At 43.6% G+C, this 22756-nt stretch overlaps 1 protein-coding gene across 1 annotated transcript in view; it reads right to left on the bottom strand.

Annotated features, from left to right (window-relative positions):
• DNHD1 (dynein heavy chain domain 1) overlaps window positions 1-21142 on the bottom strand; it is a 98448-nt gene extending 77306 nt beyond the window's left edge. Inside the window, 6 exon segments of the mRNA XM_007956446.1 lie at window positions 2397-2553; window positions 4108-4218; window positions 4296-4499; window positions 12095-12268; window positions 19975-20827; window positions 21079-21142. Coding sequence (XP_007954637.1) covers window positions 2397-2553; window positions 4108-4218; window positions 4296-4499; window positions 12095-12268; window positions 19975-20827; window positions 21079-21142 — 1563 coding nt within the window.
• Window positions 21143-22756: the final 1614 nt, after the last annotated feature.

Genomic DNA, 22756 nt, shown 5'->3' with positions numbered 1-22756 from the left:
GTTCTGCTGTGCATGTGGTCGCTATGAGTCGGAAACGACTCGACGGCACTTAACAACAACAACAACAGCCCTATTGTATGTGTGGGCATTAGTTTTAGTGTGGTTATATTCGATGACCCAAAGAGATTTGAAACAACACCTAAGGAGGATAGCTAAATATATGGCATTTTGCTTCCCACTCCTCACTTCTTTAGAGGCTCCTGGCATTCTTTCTGATCAGCCTGCCTGGCTGTTACCCCTTCTCTTTGTGTTTTGCTCCAGCCCACCAAGTCTGATTCCAAAATTCTGTTCTTTCTGGGTTGAGGTTGACTACTGGGTGGGCCAGGTGTGTGCACTGGTGGCCACAGGCATGGCCCTATCCAAAGTGTGCTGTTCCCTGGGAAGTGGTTTTGGTGTTAAGACTCCCACACCCTATGCTTTTGAATTGCCTCTGCCTGGAAGATCTAGCATTGCTCTGCTGAGTGTAGAAAGAGAAGAAACTGGGAAAAAAAAAAAAAAAAAAGATTCTAAGCATGTAACAGACCAATTTTCATCAAGGAAGATTCAGTTGTAATTTTCAAATAGTGCCATAACGTGTCAAGTAAAAGATTAACAAGCTTGACTTATATTTTTGAGCTGATATAATGGTAAAGTTATGAAAAAGATGGGTGTCAATGGTCCTATAAGTTTATGTGTATGATCTGAATTTCCAGGTGTATAGTAGAGCTGACAAGGGGCAAGGTTGTAGTCACTGGTTGGTCACAGCCAGCTACCCAGCGGGACCGAGTAGTTGAACCTGTGGGCTCAGGACCATAGTCACAGGGAACATCAAGCTCAATTGGCATAACATACTACACAAAACATTGCTCCACCTCCTACTTTGGCAAGTAGCAACTGGGATCTTAAAAGCTTGCCAGCTGCCATCTAGATGCAACGATGGATCTCTCCTTGTCCAGAGCAAAGAAGAATGAAGAAAACCAAAAATTCATGGAAACAATTAGCCCTAGTGACTGGTACACCATCAGATCTGCAGCCAATCTGCAGCCTACAACTATGAGACCAGAACTAGATGGTGCCTAGCTACCACTGTCATCCACTTGGAAGGGGACCTATGTAGGAGATACTGGATAGAGAGGGAGAACAATGTGGAACAAAACTCAAAATCATTTGGAGAAAAAAAAAGGGGGGGGGGACCAGGTTTGCTGGTCCGATAGACACTGGTGGAACCACTGAGATTATGTCCCATAGCTGCCCTTCAGGTCTGGAATTGAACCCACACCTGTGGCTTCCAGCCAAACAAAGACATGCATATGAGTTGAACATTTACCCGAGGTACATACACTCTTTGGAGAGAACAATCATGGGAGAAAGAAGGACTGTTTATGCATAGGGAGACAGCTCAGGGGGCAAGAGTGCGTGGAGGGATGAACACATGGAAGAGGTAACTATCGGGAGGAAGTGGTAAATTATGGTCAATGTCATGAGACAAAGTGTATGTGAACTGCTGTATGGAAAGTGAATTTGTTCTGTAAATTTTCACCCAAATCACAATTAAAAAAAAAAAAAAAAAGATGGGTGTCAGATGTTTGGTCAGGGGTGGAATTTCAGTGCTTGCCATAGGTGCTATTTTCCATAGATATGCTTATGGCCAAGGCAAGAGTCAAGTATATAGCAAGGCCTCTCAGAGTAGTCCTAGACAGGCAGCACGCACCATAGATGCAAAGTAGGCATAAATTAGGAAGGACCTCAGAATTATATGCTTGTCCCAGCTACTGTGGTACATTCAAAACACAGGACACAAACTGCAGGACTTTTAGTGACTATACATGGGAGCTCTGGTAGCATAGTGGCTAAGGCACTTGACTGCTAACCAGAAGGCTGGCGGTTCAAACCCACCAGCCACTCCTCGAAAGGAAGATGGGGCAATCTACTTCCGTAGTGATACTGCCTCAGAAACCCAAGGAGGGGTCACTATGAGTTGGGTACGACTTGACGGCACATAACAACAACAACATACATTAGAAACCCCACTCTGCATTTTATACCTATCAAAGTTCAAGATTGGTTCAAGGATAAACCCAGAAGCAGGAAAAAAATCAAGGTTTCCTCATTCAAATCCCTTCATGCTCCTGGCACTGACAACTGACAAAACAGATGTCATTACGTTTCTTCTCCTCCCTGCTCTTAGGTTAGGACCAAACCTTAGGGAAAGATTGAGCCCAAGCCTCTGCCCACTTGTTATTGACCTATGTACCCTAGAACAGAGACTGCTGCTGCTGGGCAGGACAATGGCTCTGAGTCACCTGCAGAGTATGGGCCACACAGAGAATCCCAGGAGGGGCTTAAGCTTGGAAGAGACTGCAACTCTAGGGAGCTCAGCTTGGAGAGAAGGTTCACAATGAATTGGAGCCTCTTACCAACTGAAGAATGGCTGTGCAGAGGCGGAGGCAGCGGCGGAGCAGAGGTAGAGCCTTGTGGTTCTCCTTGGCTAGAGCCCGCTGTAGCTCCCGCAGCTCATAGGTCTGATCTGGCTCCTGGGGAAGCCAGGACACAGAATGCAGCTCCTGCAGAAGCCTAGAATCAAGGGCTAAGCTAGTCAGAACAGCAACCCAGCCCTCCTTCCTTGGACACCTTGTAAAGACTGTAACATTCCCAGTGACCCACAGTGATAGATTTCCTCGTGACTTCTTTGGAAGAGTTAAAGCCCAGGAAATTGCTGGCTAGGTAATTCTTTGAAAAGGCTTGGAGCATGTGCAAATGATGACACTGAGTGACTCTTCGGCCAGGAGAGAGATCATATAGGTCTCAAAGTTGTGACTTGGAGGAGAGATTGCTAAGGCTTCTTCCTTGGAGTAGAAGAAGCTGCAGGCCTTAAAAATCTAGATGGACAGGTGAGTCTTAGGATCAAAGGTAATGAGCTTGCAACTTCTCTATAAGCTGAACATCACCCTGAGGAAGCCATTCCCCTATCCACTTTTCCCCAGAGAACTCCACATCTCTAAACATCCTTGAAAAAGAAGAAAAACTCCCAATAAGCAGAGGATGATCATAACAGGTGCCATTTATTCAATGTCTACTGAGGCACTGACCATGCCATTTTATATTCCCAATCCCATTTAATTATCACTATAGCTGTGTAGAAATCTTTCTCTCTAAAAGTTTATAGACCAGGAAACTGAGGCTCAAAGAGTAAAATCCCTTGCTAATATTCAGGATCTAATTCAGTTCTGTCCAGCCTCCAAATTCTTAGGCTTTTCATTAAGCCATGATGATTAGGCTAGACTATAGGCAGAAATAGCCTAGGGCAGAGGTGTTGTAAATTGGTAGCCCATGGGCCAAATTCAGACCAAAAAGTTTTTCATATGTACCACAAATAGTTGCTTAGCACAGTATGTTAATAAAAAATTGAGTCAACTAGTTAAAATTAAGAAATTTCCCAACAAAATGTGCATTTCCAGGAAATCCTGAGAAATAAGGTAGCTGACCACACTGGTCCTATCTTGTTTGCAGGAAGCAACTCAGTTCATTTGGAACTGAGTAGTTACTATTCTTTGTAGATGCAATGTCCAGATTACAGTCCCCTCCTTCTTAAAGTCTTGCACTTAACCCTGTGCATTCTTCAATACCTCCTGCTTGGGTCCTGTAGCCATTTAAGTTTGCAACGCCTATCAGAGAAGATAACTGAACTGGCTGAGGAGCGGTATAGGGAAAGAAAAGAAGTACTGCAAATAGGAATAATTAATCTTTTCACCAAGAGGAACCCAAGCAATACATTGGTAAGAGCAGACAATTTAGAGGCAAATAACTGAATTAGACCTCCAGAGTTGATACTTCATAATTGTGTGATCAGCAGCAAGTTGATACAGAATATGTAATGGCGTGGAGAAATGTCCACTAAACATTATTCAGAGAGAAAGACCGGTTATTAAACAATATGCAAGATATGATCGCATTTTGTATATGTGATAGAGAAAAGACTGAATGATGTTCAACAAAATGCTCATAGTGGGGTGGTGTGATTAAAGGGTTGTTTTCTTTGTTATTTCCCAAGTTTTCTACAAAGAACGTCATACCTTTTGTGATAATGATTTTAAAAAATCTTTTGAGGTTGTAGTTTTATTCACTCACCTGCTAATGTGGAGCAGCCCCACTCCAAAGTGGGGTACGGCCATGAGCAGATTATTCCCTAGAAGAATCCGACACTGATGTAGCCCCTGCAACTTCGCATTCTTCTTCCAACTACAAAGGAGAGGTCAGTGATGACATGCTGTTCCTCTCCTCGCATCCTCCCAAATTCCATACCCATCATCACTTACCAGGTCAATGCTTTGCGTACGAGGCAATTCTTAAAGAATGGAATGAACTGTAGCTGTTGCCAGAGAACAGAGTGGCGGTGCCAGGTACCCAGTGTCATTGTGTCACTCCCCTCCACAGGATGTATATGCAGGATCCCAAAGGGAGAGAAGATGTAGTGCTCAGGGTTCACTTTGTTTGGCGGCACGACCTTCAGGTTGTAAGGCCTATGAAAAAGAACTCTGATCAGTGGGAGCCCTGGGAACCTGTGCAGACTCTAGGAAGGAACAAGAGAAGGGTGGGGAGATGAAAAAGGAGGTAGGTAGGAAGACAAAAGAAAGTAGGAGGTAGGGAAAAGAAGCAAAACGATTTCCAAACTAGAAATATGGAATAAATATTAAGAAAAAATTTAAGCCAAAGATAAAAGGGAATAGAATAATAATAATAATGAGCACCTAGCCTGTTCTAAGCAGCTCATATCTTCAGATCCACATATATTATATCCCATCAAATCTAAGATGTTATCAATTATAAGGTGCATCATTATTATATGAAACACTAAGAAAAAAATATTGTCAATATGATACTCCATCAATTTATAACATGCATCACAATTTCTGAGAAACAGAAATGTGAAAAAAAATGTCATTTTAGAAATGATAAAAAGAAAAAAGAAGTATATCCCTATGTACTGAAAGAACATGCAGATGCTATTGGAGTAAATTGGGAAAAATCAAGGAAGAGGCTGGAAGACAAGAAAAAAACAAATGAAGAGTAAAACTGTAAACTGATGAGCCAGACAAGTACCTCCAGAGACATTTTAAAATTCTAATAGGTCTTGGGCTTGCATGTACATCTCACATTAAACACAATTTATAGATCACTCTATTAATTGTTGTATCTAGTTGCAGTACACTAGTTAGCATAATGAACACTTAATACTTTTTAATAAAACACTTATTACTTTTGGGTTTGCAATTTCCTTTTCATAATTTGAAGCCAATAATATTTAGCATTAAATATACTTATAAACCTTATAAAAGCTGTATGTCCTATAAAGTCTAAGAGATAAAATGGCCCTACCTCCTCTCAAATTTCTAGAACACTATTATTAAGCAAATAAATTAAAAGCATTGAGACAGATATCAGAGTACACTTGCTTCTTTCTACGAGGGTCACTAGATCTCAGATACCAAAACCACTTGCCATGAAGTCAGTAATGACTCATGGAGACCTCACGTGTGTCCAAGTAGAACTGTACTTCATAAAGTTTTCAACGGCTCATTTTTTGGAAGTAAATCACCAGGTCTTTCTTCCAGGGTGTCTCTGGGTGGGCTTGAACCACCAACCTTTCAGTTAGCAGGCAAGCAAATTAATCATTTATACCACTCAGATACTCCTCTTAAGTACTATTATTCCCAAATTACAAATGAGAAAACTGAAACAAAGTTATAATGCAGTTAAAGGAAGAATGTAAGATTTCAAACCAAATCTACCTGACTCAAAGTCCCGCTCTTAACCCCTGAGTCATACAGAATAGCAGCCCAGGCTCTCTCCTCAGTGTATAATCCTTTCCCTAGGACCTTCCTAATGGAAGTTGCTCTTTCTGGGCAGGGCTAGGAGTTAGGGAGCACCCTCCTCATTCTTAATGGCCACTGTTCGTTTAGGGGCTATTCATTCATTCCACAAAGATTTATTAAGGACAAGCACTGTCGGGCACTGGGGTACAACAGTGAATAAGAAAAACCCAGGCCTTGACTTCATGGAGCTTAGTGAAACCATCCCTCTATCCAATGATTAGAGGTGAGGACATAGTTCTTGCCCTCAAAGGGCTTGGAGTCAATTGGAGTATTAAGCAATGACTTAATGACAGTGGGGAGCTCTGGTGGCGTAGTGCCTAAGGCATTTGACTGCTAACCAGAAGGCTGGTGGTTCAAGCCCACCAGCCACTCCTCGGAAGGAAGGTTGGGGAATCTACTTGCATAGTGATACTGTTTTGGAAACCCAAGGAGGGGTCGATATATGTCAAATCTGACTCAATGAGTTTGGTTTGGTTTTGGTTTGATGACTGAGTTTAGGTTTTTTTTTTTTTTTTTTTTTAGAGAGTAAATGGGGCAAGCCAAGATCTTCTTCCCGAGTCCTAGACCTAAATTTTGAGCTGCTTCCAAAACATCTCCAACTCTATGTCTTGCATGCACACAATACACAGCATGCTCTATACTGACTTCATCATCTACCCTCTCCAAATCTGTTCTTCCTTCTGGTAATTCATTCTTTCATTCAAAAAATATATTACTAAGTTTCCATTCTATGTCAGACAGTTCTAAAGCCTGAGAATACATCACTAAACAAAAGAAACAAAAATCTCTGCCCCAATAGAACTCTCATTCCACTGGAGGAGAAAGATGCTAAACAATGATAGCTGGGAAAGGGGAAGTGCAGGAAAAGGGAGATTGCAGTGCCAAGGGAGGAGGATGTTTCCATCTTAAATAGGGTGGTAAGTGTGGGAAGATGATGATTGAGCGAAGACTCTAAGGAGGTGAGGGAATTAATTCCTTCCTAAGTATCAATCAAAATCTAGAACAATACTAGAAAAAATTGATCAATTCAAACTCATGGCAAAGTAAAGAAATACACAAACAAATCAAACAATAGATGACAGGGTTCCACTTCTGGTGATTGTTGTTGTTGTTGTTATGTGCCCTCGAGTCAGACCCGACTCATAGCGACCCCTCCTTGGGTTTCTGAGGCAGTATCACTGCGGAAGTAGATTGCCCCATCTTCCTTCCGAGGAGTGGCTGGTGGGTTTGAACCATCAGCCTTCTGGTTAGCAGTCAAGTGCCTTAGGCACTATGCTACCAGAGCTCCTACTTCTGGTGATGGTGCTCTAGAAATCTGGACCAATTCCCACTTGAGGACAACTAGAAAAATTGGACAAAATTACTCTAAAATATGAAGAGCATCTGAATGAAGACATCAGGGAGCACAGGAATTAAATCCCCAGGCATTGGGTTGAGACATTGTGGTAGTTATGTTTGTGTGTCAACTTGGCTGGGCCTGGTTGAGTGGCTGGGCAGCTGGTGGTAGTTATTCCCATGATGAGACTGGCAATCAGCTCCATGGTAGGATCTACCACAAGCAGCTGAGTAGCTGCCTTTGGGAATGTGGTCTGCTTCCTGTATATAAGGAGAAGCCTTGGGAATGGTCTCTAGCCTATGGCACACTTGGATCCTGCATGTAGCCGTGTCTTTGCTCAGCAGCCTGCTATGCTTTGTCGACCTTGGGACTTACAATGGACTTAAGTTAATGGCCTGCCGTGTGGTTTGGTAACATGGGGACTGTGCCTTTTTCCTTGTCAACCCTGGGGCTTCTCAGCCTCAGCAGCCAGCAGCTGTCTGAGTGAAGAAATGCCTTTAGCTCCAGTGGGCCGGGAGCAGGAGGCAGAGCTGGACCCCAAGGTTGAGGGGCTTTCACCCAGCCCCTAGAGCCTGGCACTTTGAACTTGGACTTAAAGCCTCCAAATTGTAAGAATAAACTCCTGTTTGTTGAGGCCATCCCATTTGTGGTATATTTCCTGTCAGAGCAGCACCAGGTAACCAGAACAGACCTTGAATGGTTACAATTTAGGAGTAAAGGTGACCTGGAATTATACCTCCCTTCTTGATGTGGGCCCAGAACTGCAACTTGTGCTCCCTTAGTTCTGTGACTCTGCAGGTACAAATAGTCCTTGACTTACCATGGAGTTGTATTCCAACGACTCAGTTGAAAGATGGTTCTGATATAAGTCAAATATCTGTATTTATTTAGTTAGTTAGTTTTCATTATTATTGCATTTTTTATTATCAGCCACTCTTTGGAAGGAAGGTTGGGCAATCTACTTCTGTAGTGATATTGCCTCGGAAACCCAAGGAGGGGTCACTATGAGTCGGGTCCAACACAATGGCAAATAACAAAAACAACATCACTATCTTTATAAATCCAATCTTTGAACATCTGAATATAATACAAAAACCAAACCCACTTCACAAAAAGACCAGGCTTACTGGTTTGATAGAGACCAAGGAAATCCCTGAGACTATGGTCCCTGGTCACTCTTCAGGCCTAGAATTTCAACTCAGTCCCATGGCTTCCAGGGGACAGGCCTATGGGGTGAACAGTTATACCAGGTAGGTACACTCCTTAGAACAATGAACCATGGGAGATAAGAAGGGCAGCATTTGCACAGGGAGACAGCTCAGAGGACAGGAATGCATAGGAAAGGACACAGGGAGGAAGTGGGAAGAGAGCTATTAAATTGTGAGGGTTGCAATCAATGTCACAAAACAAAATGTGTATGAACTGTTTAATGGAAGATGAATTTGCTCTGCAAACTTTCACCCAAATCATAATTTAAAAAAAAAGCAAAAACTCCTAGTTGGGGGGAAAGAAAAAACCCAAACCCACTCACCAATGAGTTGATTCTGACTTATAGCAGCCCTATAAGACAGAGTAGATCTTTATGGAAGGAGGCTGCCTCATCTTTCTCCTGCAGAGTGGCTGGGGGTTTGAATTATACCTTTTGGTTAGCAGCCAAATGCATTAACCACTGCACCAGCAAAGCTCCTCTAAAAATGATAACATCAACAAATTATGGCTGCAACAATGTGTGTAGTATATATTACAATGTTAAAATCAAAAACCAAACTCACTGGCATTGAGTCGATTCCGACTCACAGCGACCCCCTTTGGGTTTCCAAGGTAACAAACGTTTATGGAAGCGGATTGCCCAGTCTTCCTCCCCTGTTTACTAATGATAAGATGTACCAAAAACCAGATAATCCTAAGTGTGAATAATTGTAACTCCAATATGTTATAAATAAAATACTACCTGTACAGTAAACTTGACACACAGCTGCTTCTAATGGAACTGACAGGTGCCTTTGTTTGGGGAAAGGACCTCTGGTGACAGTGGGCAGTTCAAACTCAGCAGCTGCTTATGGGAGGAAGATAAGACAATCTACTTCCTTAAAGATTTACAGACCTGTCTATGGTATTTTGTTTGTTTGTTTACCTAATTTTTAAAATATCTATGCTGTCCTTAATTCTATACTTTTTATATATTTATAAAGGAAATTAAAAAAAAAAAAAAAAGATTACCGTATTGGAAATCCAGTGTGGTCATGATAAGTCACAATCACCTCAATGGTAGTGAGTTTGGTTTAGTTTTTGGTTTTGTTTGGGGAAAGGCGTTCTGGTGTCTCAGTGGTTGAAGCATTCAGTTGCTAACCAAAAGGGTGACTGTTTGAACCTATCAGCCACTTCATGGGATAAAGATGAGGTACTCTGCTTCCATAAAGATTTACAGCTTTGGAAACCCTGTGGGACAGTCCTACTATAGGGTGGTAGACTATATAGTCCTACAGGGTCACGATGAGTCAGAATTGACTTGGTAGCAGTGGGTTTGGTTTTGGGTTTTGTTTGGGGAAAATCAGCACCAAATGCTAAACTCACTTCACTGGGTGTCCTTCTTTGACAGATCTTGGCCCTGTAATCCTTTTTTGTTCTCTTGTTCTTGGTTTCTTCTCTTTTTATGTGTCCAGTTATCTTTGACTGTGCTGCTTCTCTGATTATGACTGAGCTAACAGTGCAAAGCTCTAAGCCTGTCATTTTCTTTCTACAGAAAGCTCTCCATTGCGGTTAGTGGCCATTCTACCCCACATCACTACCATTACTATCATTACTACCACGTCGGTCAACTGCAGCAGCCCCTGGACCTCAGTAGGAACCTTCATCAGATTCAGTCACATGTGATATTTTAATTCATTGTGATGCCACCACATGTTGTGTATTACATTAGCAAGAGCACAGCACTGTTCAAGGCTAAAAACACAACCAACAATATCAGAATCCCGTATTTGAAGATTTGTTTCCTAAGACTAAGTACCGTGTCAATTAGGGTCCAGTTAGGAAAACAGAAAACATCCTAGGCATTTCACCAAAAATAAATTTAATAGAGGGAAAAGATTTTTAAAAAGGTATCAGAGAAATGAAAAAGCAAAAACAGAATACTAAGATAACACAGAAATAATAATTCAGGGAACAGATACTAGCCCTAGACCTGGAGCAACAAAGGGAAGAGGTTTGGGTTATCAGAATCTGTGAGTTTGGAGGAGGGCCTTACAGAGATGGCACTCATATTTCTATGGAGGGGCTGCTGCCTGGCTGTTACTAATACCTAAAGAGTTTGTAGGAGGGGCCTTACAGAGCTGGGTCTCATCACTCTGAAGGGTGGGTGCCACCCAACTGGTATCAGTACCTCGCAGGGTCGTGAAGAGGCTGACCTGCTACTACCAGGGTGAAGGACTATTGCTGAGGCAACGCTTTCAGGGAGGAAAACAGGAAGGAGCAAGTCATTTCTCCTCTTATCCTGCTGCCCTGTCTTCTTCTAGTCCCTCTATTAATCAAACCTAAGAGGCTAGCTATAGAAGGAGCAATGTAGTTTCCAGAGTCCTAGCCCTAACATCACACAGCAGAGAGAGAAGAGTAGAAAGCCAAGACACAATTGCTTCATCACTGGCACAATGCTCTCAACAAATGTTTGTTAAATGAACTAGTCAGTAAATAACTAATTCCAACCCACTGCCATCAAGTCAGATCTGACTCATAGCAACCCCTCCTTGGGTTTCCGAGGCAGTATCACTACAGAAGTAGACTGCCCAACCTTTCTTCCGAGGAGTAGCTGATGGGTTTGAACCCCCAGCCTTCTGGTTAGCAGTCAAATGCGTTAGGCACTATGCTACCAGTAATTGTTGTTGTTATGTGCTGTCAAGTCTGCTGTCGAGTTGACCCGACTCATAGTGACCCTTCCTTGGGTTGCTGAGGCAGTATCACTATGGAAGTAGATTGCCTAACTTTCCTTCCGAGGAGTGGCTGGTGGATTTGAACCGCTAGCCTTCTGGTTAGCAGTCAAGTGCCTTAGGCACTATGCTACCAGAGCTAGCTAAATTCAGGAGAAAGAGATTAGTGCATGCAGGAAATAAGGCTCTGTGGCAGAGTATATCAGATACTGTTTAAGAGCTTGGACTTTTGCTTTAAACAGTAATGTGTTAGGTTAAAATCCTGGTCCTGCCACTTACTATGTGGATTTGGACAAGTTACTTAACCTTTCTATGCACTGGTAGACTCATCTCACATGTGGGAATAATAGTAGTACCTACCGGATAGGTGTGGATTAAATGAGGTAACACATGGCAAGTGCATATTATTAGCACAATATTTGGTATATGCTTGATTAATGGTAGCTATTCTTGCTGGGAAGAGATGGGATTGAATGGGGCTTATAAAATAGGTAAGATTTGGATCCAATGGAGGAAAAGTGAATGAATGCCTCTAGAGTTATGTGAAGGAGGAGGACACGTGGTTTTATAGTCTGAGAAGATAAAAATAGGACCAGGAAGTTGAAGTTTAAAAACAAACAAACAGATTTTGGCTTAGTCTCAAGAATTATACTGTAAAGATTTAAACAAAGACTTGCTTCTTGCACTGGAGCTGGAGAAGGTCATCATTAAGTTCCCTTTTGAGGCTATGACCAAATATTTGTACATTCTAGAATAGGATAAAGATGACAAAGCAAAAGTTGAGAGAAGGATAACTAAAACAAAAAGCTGAGAGAAAAAGGGGAGCAAAGATGGTGCAGAGGAGGAGGAGGAGGAAGGAAATGAGAAACAGGAGAAAAGAAGTATAGGGAGGAAGGAGAGGGGAGAGGAGCAGGGGCGAGACGAAGAGGAGGAAGAAGATAGAGTGGGAAGACATCAGAAGGAGGGGTCTGGACATAAGCTGTTACCTGAAGTACCGGCTGGGAGCCACATTGAGATAGAGGAAGTGGATCTTTTTCAAGTATTTCTCAGTCTGTAGAATGTTCATCACACGTCTACCCAGGAGGGAAGTTTTAGGCAAAAAGTCAGTATGCTTCTTTTGAAAGGTCTTCTCTTTAGGAACTCCCGGGTCAATCTGAGACCTGTATAATAAAAATAAAAATAAAAATCAGAAGGAAAGAGGAAGTAGAACAAAAAGGTCAGGTATTCAGGAGATGGGCCTTGTCAATGTTGGCCACTAAAGGAGGAACTAGTTCAGGTGCTTGAGGGGACCTGACATGGCATTTCAGAACCTGTCTACTGTCTATACCCATAGTGTTCATGTATTGAGCAAATATATTGAGTGTGTGAAAAAAAAATCACAGAGATAGGCACCTATATTCATACAGACATGTGCATTAGTGACCCCTCCTTCTCTGATAAATGAACAATCATTCTGGATTAATTTTAATTACCAGTACTATGAAGTTAAACTCCTCGGAAGGAAGGTTGGGCAATCCTACTTCCATAGTGATACTGCCTCGGAAACCCAAGGAGGGGTCGCTATGAGTCCGGGCCGACTGGACGGCAAACAACAACAACAACAACAACATGAAGTTAAAAACCAAAAAAACCAAACTTACGGCCATCAAGTCGATTTTGACTCATAGTGACCTCTCCTTGGGTTTCCAAGGGAGTATCTCTATGGAAGTAGACTGCCCCATCTTCCTTCTGAAGAGTGGCTGGTGGGTTTGAACTGCCAGCCTTCTGGTTAGCAGTCAAATGTCTTAGGTACTACGCCACCAGAGCTCCCACTATGAAGTTAGTGTTACCTAATACTTGTATGCAGATACAAATAGTGGGAAGACTTTATTTTCCCAACCCACCCACCCTGTAAGCACAGTTTTGGATTTCTACTCTCTGTCAACCTTCTAACCTCCCAGATCTCAAATCTCTGCTCCCACTGTACCTGCTCTCCCACCTTGCATGATCTCCATACCTGTGACTCTTCCTTCATGATCACTCAACCTCTAGTCACACCCTCTCCTTTCCAGTTAGAATTCTATGGTGTATCACTTAACCCCTCAAACCTGCATCATACTCTCATCTTTTTACCCTCCTACCACATCGGTCGAGGAGCTCTGGTAGCATAGTGCCTAAGGCACTTGACTGCTCACCAGAAGGCTGGCGGTTCAAACCCACCAGCCACTCCTCGGAAGGAAGGTTGGGCAATCCTACTTCTGTAGTGATACTGCCTTGGAAACCCAAGGAGGGGTCGCTATGAGTCGGGGCCGACTCCATGGCAAACACAACAACAACAACAACAACCACATTGGTCAACAAAATCCCAACTCCACACTAATCCACACCATCTGTATTCTCTTCTATATGCATGTTGCTGAAGGTAGGAATGAACATATAAGATGGGAAGACCCAGTGGAACTTAAATATATTAGTGCAATAAGAAAATGAATTATGCAAGAAACAAAAGTGCATTATCCAGACTAATAATGTTGGTTGGGGTGACCTCAGAGCACAGAAAACCCTCTGAATGATTAAATGTAGTATAGGCAAAGTATACTAGTGTTGTTCATTGGCCCCAACTTAGACCACAGAGCAAGTTACCCCAGGGATAACAAAGCAATCCTATTCTTGAGTTCATGTTGACAGTAGGCTTTATGATCATGATGGATCAGGGCATTCTAATGATGTGACTGATATCAAAATTTTGTTTCCTCCATGAGTAAAGTCCAGATTGTGTACAATCTGTGTAGATTCAGAAGATCAAGAGCCAGGGAGACTGGCTCCTGAATAGACTCCTGGTATCTAATCTCATCTGTGGGCTTACTCAGATCTGACATCTTAGTACAAACCCTCAGGTAGTTTTATCTCTTTCAGGCCCCTTGGCAGCTATTCCAAGCCTCTACCTCTCCCATTCCACTCTGCCAAGCCCCCAGTTCCATCTCATCCCTGCCCAGAGAAGAATGAGGCTCTTGGCCAAGAACCAATTCACTCAACTTCAGCCTCCTTTTGACACCCTTACTTGCACATGCTCTGATCCTAATGTCTTTCCCCAGTTTGAGGGGAAGGAGTGTGTTTCTTCTCTACAAGACTAACTCCTCCATCTGTGCTCTGGATCCTTTATTCCCTCTTTATGATGTATTTTTAATCTCTTCTTCTGCTTACCATCGGCCTATTTATTCACTGTCTACAAATATTTATTGAGCACCTACTATCCCCAAGCACTGTTTAAAGGGCCATAAACATTTCTCCATGTTAAAAAAAAAAAAAAGATCTACTCTCGTTCTTTCAAGCCACTGCTCTATTATCTCCTTCTCTCTCTCACAGCCAAGCTTCATGAAAGAACAGTAAACCAGGATTTCTACTTCTTCACCTCCCATTAATACCTGAATTCACTACAATCTGGCTTCCTTCTCACAAAACTCCATCAGCCTATTCCTCATTGCTAAATCCAATGAACATTTTTCAGATTTTTCTTACTTGTCTCAGTAGCATTTAACACTGACTGTTCCCTCCTTTTTGAAACTCTCCTCTTATTTCACCTCCTAACATTTTGTTAACTTTAATGTGCTTTCCCCTAACTGCACACACACACACACATACACCCAGACCCCAGAGAAGCAGGGTTCTTTCTTTTTAGCATTTATCACAATTTACAACTATATTTTACTTGTATCAACTTATTTAATATCTATCTCCCTAACTAAACTATAAGACCCTGAGGGAAGGGACTGAGTCTCTTATTCACTTCTATATCCCCAGCATCTACCAGTTCCTGATGCATATTAAAAACTCATTGTTGTTGAGTCAATTCTGATGCATAGCAACCCTATGGGACAGAGTAGAACTGCCTTATAAAGTTGCCAAGACTATAAATCTTTACGGAAGCAGACTGCCACATATTTCTCCTATAGAACAGCTGGTGGGTTCAAACCACCAACCTTTTGATTAGCAGTCAAGCACTTAACCACTTGAGCCATCAGTGCCCCCTGTGATGTGTTCCAAACCAAACCAAACTCACCACTGTCCAGTCGATTCCGACTCATAGCAGCCCCTCCTTGGGTTTCTGAGGTGGTATCTCTACTGAAGTAGATTGCCCAGTCTTCCTTCCAAGGAGTGGCTGGTGGTTTTGAACTGCCAGCCTTCTTCTGGTTAGCAGTCAAATGCTTTAGGCACTCCATCATCAGAGAGCTATACTTAATGAATTAATGCCTGGGAGGCCAGTTCTGGAGAACTTCTATAAGCCTTTTATTGTCACACAAATTAAACCACATTAACTAGTCCTCGGAGGTCTACTTCCAAGTCTGGAGAAAGGGCAGAGAATTTGACCCCTCTCCAACTTCTATGAGCATTTTACTTCAAGAAAGGAAACTTGTACTCAGGGGTTAGGGCAACTCCTCCAGAGAGGAAGAGCCTGCTGGGGTTATTGAAGGCATAAATTGTTGTGCCACTGGCCATGGTGACAGAAACTACACTGGTGATTGCATGATAGAATTCCGCAAGACAACAACTTATTCCCTGCATATACCTTTTCAACAACATAAACACTGACGCACATGCAGACCTCACTGTGTGGAATACATAGAAATTAAATTTACTACATCTGTGGAAAGAGATAATGGAGAAGATCAGTATCATCAGCCAGAACAAGGCCAGAAGCTGACTTCGGAACAGACCATCAATTGTTCATATGCAAATTCATGTTGAAGCTGAAGGAATCTGAAATAAGTCCATGACATCCAAAGTATGACCTTGAGTACATCCCACTTGAATAGATTTGATGTATTGAACACTAATGACCAGTTGAGTTGTGGGATGACATCAAGGACATAATATATAAAGATGAGCAAAATCAAAAACCTACTGCCTTCGAGTTGATTCCAACTCACAGTGACCCTATAGGATAGAGAAGAACTGCTCCATAGGGTTCCCAAGGCTGTAAATCTTTACAGAAGCAGATTGCCTCATCATTCTCCCATGAAGCAGCTGGTGGGTTTGAACCACCAACCTTTTAGTTAACAGCTGAATGCTTTAACCACTATGGCACCAGCTCCTTAGAAGAAAGCAAAAGGTCATTTAAAAGACAGGAAAGAAAGAAAAGCCAAAAATGGGTGTCACAAGAGACTCTGAAACTTGCTCTTGAATATAGAGTAGCAAAAACGAATGGAACAATTGATGACGTAAAAGAGCTGAACGGAAGATTTCACACGGAGTCTCAAGAACACAAAGTAAAGTATTATAATGAAATTTGCAAAGACTTGGAATTAAAAAACCAAAAGGAGAAAACACACTCAGCATTTCTTAAGCTAAAAGAACTGAAGAAAAATTCAAGCCTCAAGTTGCAATCTTGAAGTATTCTATGGACAAAATATTGAATGACATAGGAAATATCAAAAGAAGATGGAAAGAATACACAGAGCCACTGTACCGCAAAGAATTGGTTGATGTTCACCTATTTCCAACCAAAAAACAAACTCACTGCTGTTGAGCCAGATCCAACTCATAGCGATCCCTCCTTGGATTTCCAAGGTATCACCACGGAAGTAGATTGCTCAATCTTCCTTCCAAGGAGTGGCTGGTGGGTTTACACTGCCAGCCTTCTGGTTAGCAGTCAAATGCCTTAGGTACTACACCACCAGAGCTTCTTCACCTATTTCAGGAGGTAGCATATGATCAAGAACCAATTGTACTGCAGGAAGAAGTCCAAGATGCATTGAAGGCACTGATAAAAACAAAAGCTCCAGGAATTGACAGAACACCAATTGAGATGCTTTAACAAACAGATGCAAAACTGAAAGTGTTCACTTGTCTATGCCAAGAAATTTGAGGGACCTAGCCAACCAACTAGAAGAGATCCATATTTGTGCCCATTCCAAAAAAAGGTGGTCCAACAGAATTCAGAAATTATTGAACAGTATGGAAATTATTGAACAATATCGTTAATAGCACACACAAGTAAAATTTTGGTGAAAATAATTAAAAAACAGGTGCACCAATATATTGACAGGGAACTGCTAGAAATTCCAGCCAGATTCAGGGGAGGATGTGGAATGAAGGATATCATTGCTGACGTCAAATCAATCTTGGCTGAAAGCAGAGAACACCAGAAAGATGTTCACCTGTGTTTTATTGACTATGCAAATTAGACTGTGTGGATCATAATGAACTAAGGATAATACTTCAAAGAATAGGAATTCCAGAACACTTAATTGTGCTCATGGGGAACCTGTACATAGGCCAAGAGTAGACCAAGGGACACTCATTTGAACAGAACAAGGGGATAATCCACAGTTTAAAATCAGGAAAGGTATGCATCAGGGTTATATCCTTTCACCATACTTATTCAATCTGTATGCTGAGCAAATAATCCAAGAAGGTGGGCTACATGAAGAAGAACATGGCACAAGATTGAAGGGAGACACATTCACAACTTGAGATATGTGGATGACACAACTTTGCTTGCTAAAAGCAAAGAGTACTTGATGCATTTGTTGATGAAGAGATAAAAAACTACAGCCTTCAGTATGAATTACAGCTGTAAGGGTTCAGTTTGTGTGTCAACTTGGCTGGGCTTGGTTGAGTGGTTGGGCAGCTAGATGTAGTATTCCCCATGATGAGAATGGTAATCAACCCCATGGTGGAGTCTACTGTAAGCAGCTGAGTAGCTGCCTTAGGGATGTGGTCTGCTTCCTGTATATAAGGAGAAGCCTTGGGGAATGGTCGCTAGCTTATGGCACGCTTTAACTCTGCACATAGTTGTGTCATTGCTCAGCAGCCTGCCATGCTCTGCCGACCTTGGGACTTACAATGGACTTGAATTAATGCCCTGCCATGTGGTTTGGTAACATCGGAACTATCCCATTTTATTTGTCGACCTTGGGCTTGTTAGCCTCAGCAGCCAGTAGCTGCCTGAGTGAAGAGATGCCTCTAGCTTCAGTGGGCTGGGAGCAAGAGGCAGAGCTGAAACCCAAGGTCGAGGGGCTTTCACATAGCCCCTAGAGCCTGGCACTTTGAACTTGGACTTAAAGCCTCCAAACTGAGAGAATAAACTCCCGTTTGTTAAGGCCATCCCATTTGTGATATATTCTTATCAGAGTGGCACTAGATAACCAGAACAACAACTTAACATACAGAAGACAAAAGTCCTCCTAACTGGACCAGTAAGTAATGTCACGATAAATGGAGAAAAGATTAAAGTTGTCAAGGATTTCATTTTACTTGGATCCACAATCAATGCCCATAGTAACAGCAATCAAGAAATCAAATGATGTGTTGCACAGGGAAAATCTGCTGCAGAAGACCTCTTGAAAGTGTTAAAAAGCAAAGATGTCACTTTGAGGACTGAGTTGTGCCTGACACAAGCCATGATCTTTCCAAACTCTTCATACGCATGTGAAAGCTGAACAGGAAGACCAAGAATAATTCAAAACAACAACAAAAAAAACTCACTGCTGTCGAGTTGGATTCGACTCACAGCGACCCCTTCTTGGGTTTCCAAGGCAATATCACTACGCAAGTAGATTGCCCAACCTGCCTTCCGAGGAGTGGCTGGTGGGTTTAAACCACCAGCCTTCTTGTTAGCAGTCAAATACCTTAGGCACTATGCTACCAGAGCTCCTAAGAATAATTGATGCCTTTGAATTATGGTATTAGCAGACAATATTAAATATATCATGGACTGCCACAAGAACAAACAAATCTGTCTTGGAAGAAGCATATCCAGAATGCTCCTTAGAAGCAAGGACGACGAGACTTCATCTCACATACTTTGGACATGTTATCAGGAAGGTCCAGTCCCTGGAGAAGGACATCGTGCTTGGTAAAGTAGAGGGTCAGTGCAAAAGAGGAAGACCCTCAATGAGATGGATTGACACAGTGGCTACGATAATGGGCTCAAAACATAGTAATGATTGTGAGGATGGTGCAGGAGCTGGCAGTGTGTCATTCTGCTGTACGTGGCGCGTTAGGAGTTGGAACTCGAAAGCACCGAACTACCACAACAACAGGGCTCTAAGGCTTAAAGAAAAACTTGACCCAGGCATAAACTTGTAGCAAAAACTGAGGAAGCCAAGTTTGATTAAAGGTAAAACTAGCCCTTTTCCCTAGATAATGAATGTGAGCAGCAAAGCATATAGAAAATCAGACCTGAAGGTGGGGGAGGAATTCCAAGACTAGAGCTAGAGAACTCTCAGAAGAGAAGGGCTCTGTAGGCATTCTGAAATCCTGCACAGAGCCAGAGAGAGAAATACTTTGTCACTGAAGTGGCCAGGGGCTCAGCTGGTATGCACATCAGGCCTGGAAGAAGGCTCTGGAAGGGTCATGATGAAAGGTCCATCTAGGAGTGCTGCCAACTCGAATCTGCCTTGCTGTTGGCTTAGCTTATGTAGGCATGTTTGGGAAGGACCCTCAAACAAACACTTATTCAGAAGTAACTCTGAGAAGGACCCTGTATACAGCACCCAACATAGGTAGGCCCAGAAGCAAGGCCCAGAGATTATGATGAGTGAAAAAAAAAAAAAAAAAGAAAGAAAGAAGAAGGCTTGCAGCACCATCTGAGAAAGTAGTAACTCAGGCAGTGAAGCTGTTTTCTGAAGCTTTGACTTGCTCATGGCTGGCTGATTTTCACAATTTCTCCATTTCCCTGTGGGGATTAGCATTAAGACCACTGGGGTTGTTTTGCAGACAAAGAAGAAAAGAGGAGCAACTTCAGACCAGTTTGGTTTAGGGTCAGACTAATCCCTAAGATCAACAGGGGGCTAGCCCCAGATATCTAAAAGACTCTAGGGGCATCCTAAACTGGTTTTTTTTATCCCTCTGCTCAAAGCCCCAGACTGGGCCCCTCATTTACCTAGTATGTCTTCTGGTGGGTTCCTCTTCTGTGTTGTCAGCGCCACTGCTTTCATACTGTACAGGGATGTTGGTCGCCAGTGCCAAGGGGAGGAGGCTAAGGCCATCTAGCCATGGCGTCTCTTCTAGGGCCACCTCAGCACCAACAATGCCCAAGCTGTGCTGTAGCTCAGGCAGTGTCAGTGGTCGCAGCCATGTAGCCAACTCCTTCTCTACCTGTTGCCTATTCCACCGGGCCTGCACAAAAGGGCAGGTGGGGTATGGGGGCCCATGATGGAACCTCTGCTTCTGTGCATGGCAGTCAGTATGGGAGGCACTCGCTAACAAAGATGTGTCTGGGGGAAAGGCCTGATCTATGGCATCTAGTAGGTCCAGCTGAAGCTGGGACTGGACCCAGGGTGCCCAGCGGTACAGCTGCTCCAGAAAAGGGAGTAAATCAAGCTGGTCACAGAGCAGTGAGCGATATGGAGGCAGCAAACCCAGCACTGAGTGCAGATAGTGCCACGCTGCAGGGCTGCCATCCTGCAGCACTGCTGAGAACAGAGTTCGGAGCTCAGCTAGCAGGACCTTCCGCACCGTGGGCTGCTCTGAATCAATCACTGCCTTCTCAGAGGCCCTCGGCTGCTCTTCTTTCTCCAGGACCAATAGGGAGTTCCTAGAGTCATGGGCATCAGATGTTGCTTGATCAGATGTGCCCACCTTCTTCTTCTCTTTGGAGACCAACAGGAGATGAGCATCCAACACTGACCTCGCCCACTCCTCGGGCTTTGACTGCCAGTCCCAGGTTCTGGACTGCTGGGCCTCACCTGCTTGGCCCAGCCCAGAAGGGATAGGAGGAGAAAGGCACTTAGGCTCTGGGTAAGAGATGGTTAAGGTCAGTGGGATAGGCTGGGGGGTAGGGAAAGAAAGAGCTGGGAAGGACCTAGGGCATGAAAATGAGTAGAGCTACAGGGTACAGCCAGGCCAGAAGAAGGCCTTTCAGGAGACCCTTAAGCCCTCACTAGCTTCCCCCCAGGGCTCTGTTAAGAAGCTTGCTCAGGAAGTAGGGTCCCTCCCTGCATGCACAGGAGTTCCTTCCTACATCCCAGTATCCGGTCTCCCTCACCTGGCTGAACCGGTACCGGAGGCAAGGGGAGGGCAGAGGGCCAGATCTGCTGATGTGGTATCATGGGGAAATGCCTGCTGGAGAAGTGGATGAACATAGATGTGGGCCCCAGGCACAAGCTCACCCCAAGCCCAGCCACCCAGACAGAGAGACTGGGGCACACACATATGCAGAGACAAACTGACACGCCGACAGTGTCCAGTCAGGAAACCCCGGTTACAGCAAGAGACCTACGCTCAGAGTGCAGCCTGGCTATCCCTTGAAGGGGAAGAACAGGTCGTCAGTCAAAGGCAGCAAAGCCCCATTCCAACAGACCATGCACAGGCTGAGTCGCGAGGACGGAAAGTAAACGAACCTCCACGGTGAACTACTCAGTCTGGATGAAGGCCGAGGAGGAGGAAGAACAGGCCGACTAGTGGTTTGGGGGAGTCGAGGGAGGGTGGGCAGGGAATTGAGGGAGGAGGAGGGGTAGGTGAGAGGACTGCGTACCAGAGACAAAAAAGGGGCGGGGCCCCTTGGGAGGCTGTGGTGAGAACGAAAGCGCGTCCTTGGACCCAACCGCAGCCCAACCTCTCCCAGCAGTTACAACGGTTGCTAGAATCCTAGAGGCTCGAGTCTTCTCCGGGTGACCCCACTGGAGCCAGAAAGGAGAGCGGCCAGGGCTAGATGTAGGCGGGACCTGGGGCAGAGCCAGAGCTGGAATGGGCGGGGCCGTGCTACATTGCTGGCTGCTTGCATTTGTGGGACAGGGAGACTGGAAGGGGACTTGGCTGTGCCTGAAAATGAGTGACACAGTTGTATTAGAGGAATAGCTATCCTGAGGTGGTCGTGGGCAGGTGTAATCCTAGGGCTCGTTTATCCATTCATTGTCTAAACTACCGCTCACCAGTGGGTGAGCCAGTGGATTCTGGCTTATAGCGACCCTATAGGACAGAGTAGAACTGCTCCATAGGGTTTCTTTCCAAGGCTGTAAATCTTTATGTAAGCAGACTGGCACATCTTTCTTCTATGGAGCAGCTTGTGGGTTTGAACTGCCAACTTTTCACTTAGCAGTTGAGGGCTTAACTACTGTGTCAGCAGGGCTCCTTTCATGGGGTAGCAATGCAGTTCAGCCAAATAAAATAACACAGGTAAAATGCCTAAAAGTGTCATGTATACACAGTAGCTATTGTGTTCATCTTTTTCCCACGGAGTGGCTGGTGGGTTCAAACTGCAAACCTTTCAGTTAGCAGCTGAGTACTTTAACTGCTGAGCAACGAGATCTCCTAAGCTACTGACAGGCATCTCCAAATTATCTTTAGGACTCTTTCCCCATCTCATGCCCTAATAAAAGCTGGCATGTGAGCAGTCATGAAGAAAGATAGCCCTCCTATCTTTTTGCCTGGTCCATTCTAATTCATCCTTCTGATCTCAGCTTAAAAATCACTTCCTCAGGGAAGCTCTCCTTCATTCCACAGACAAGGTAAGTTTGCATTATTATGTATTCTCATTACAACATACATTGCTTCTTCACAACACTCATCACAGTTGTGACTATTCATTTTGTATAGGCCTTCAGATATCTATATGTACCTTATGTTCTAAGAGAACAAGGACAGCATCTGTCTCATTTACCTCTGTCTCTGCAGGGTTTAACACAGTGTTGATAAAAGCAGTCACTCAGATATTTGTGAAATAT

The sequence above is a fragment of the Orycteropus afer genome, unplaced genomic scaffold (genome assembly GCF_000298275.1).
Source record: "Orycteropus afer afer isolate SDZICR_OR568_19922 unplaced genomic scaffold, OryAfe1.0 scaffold00014, whole genome shotgun sequence".
In the NCBI taxonomy this organism is placed as follows: Eukaryota; Metazoa; Chordata; class Mammalia; order Tubulidentata; family Orycteropodidae; genus Orycteropus; species Orycteropus afer.
The sequence above is the reverse complement of the archived record's forward strand: the minus strand, read 5'-3'. Positions and strand labels throughout refer to the sequence as shown.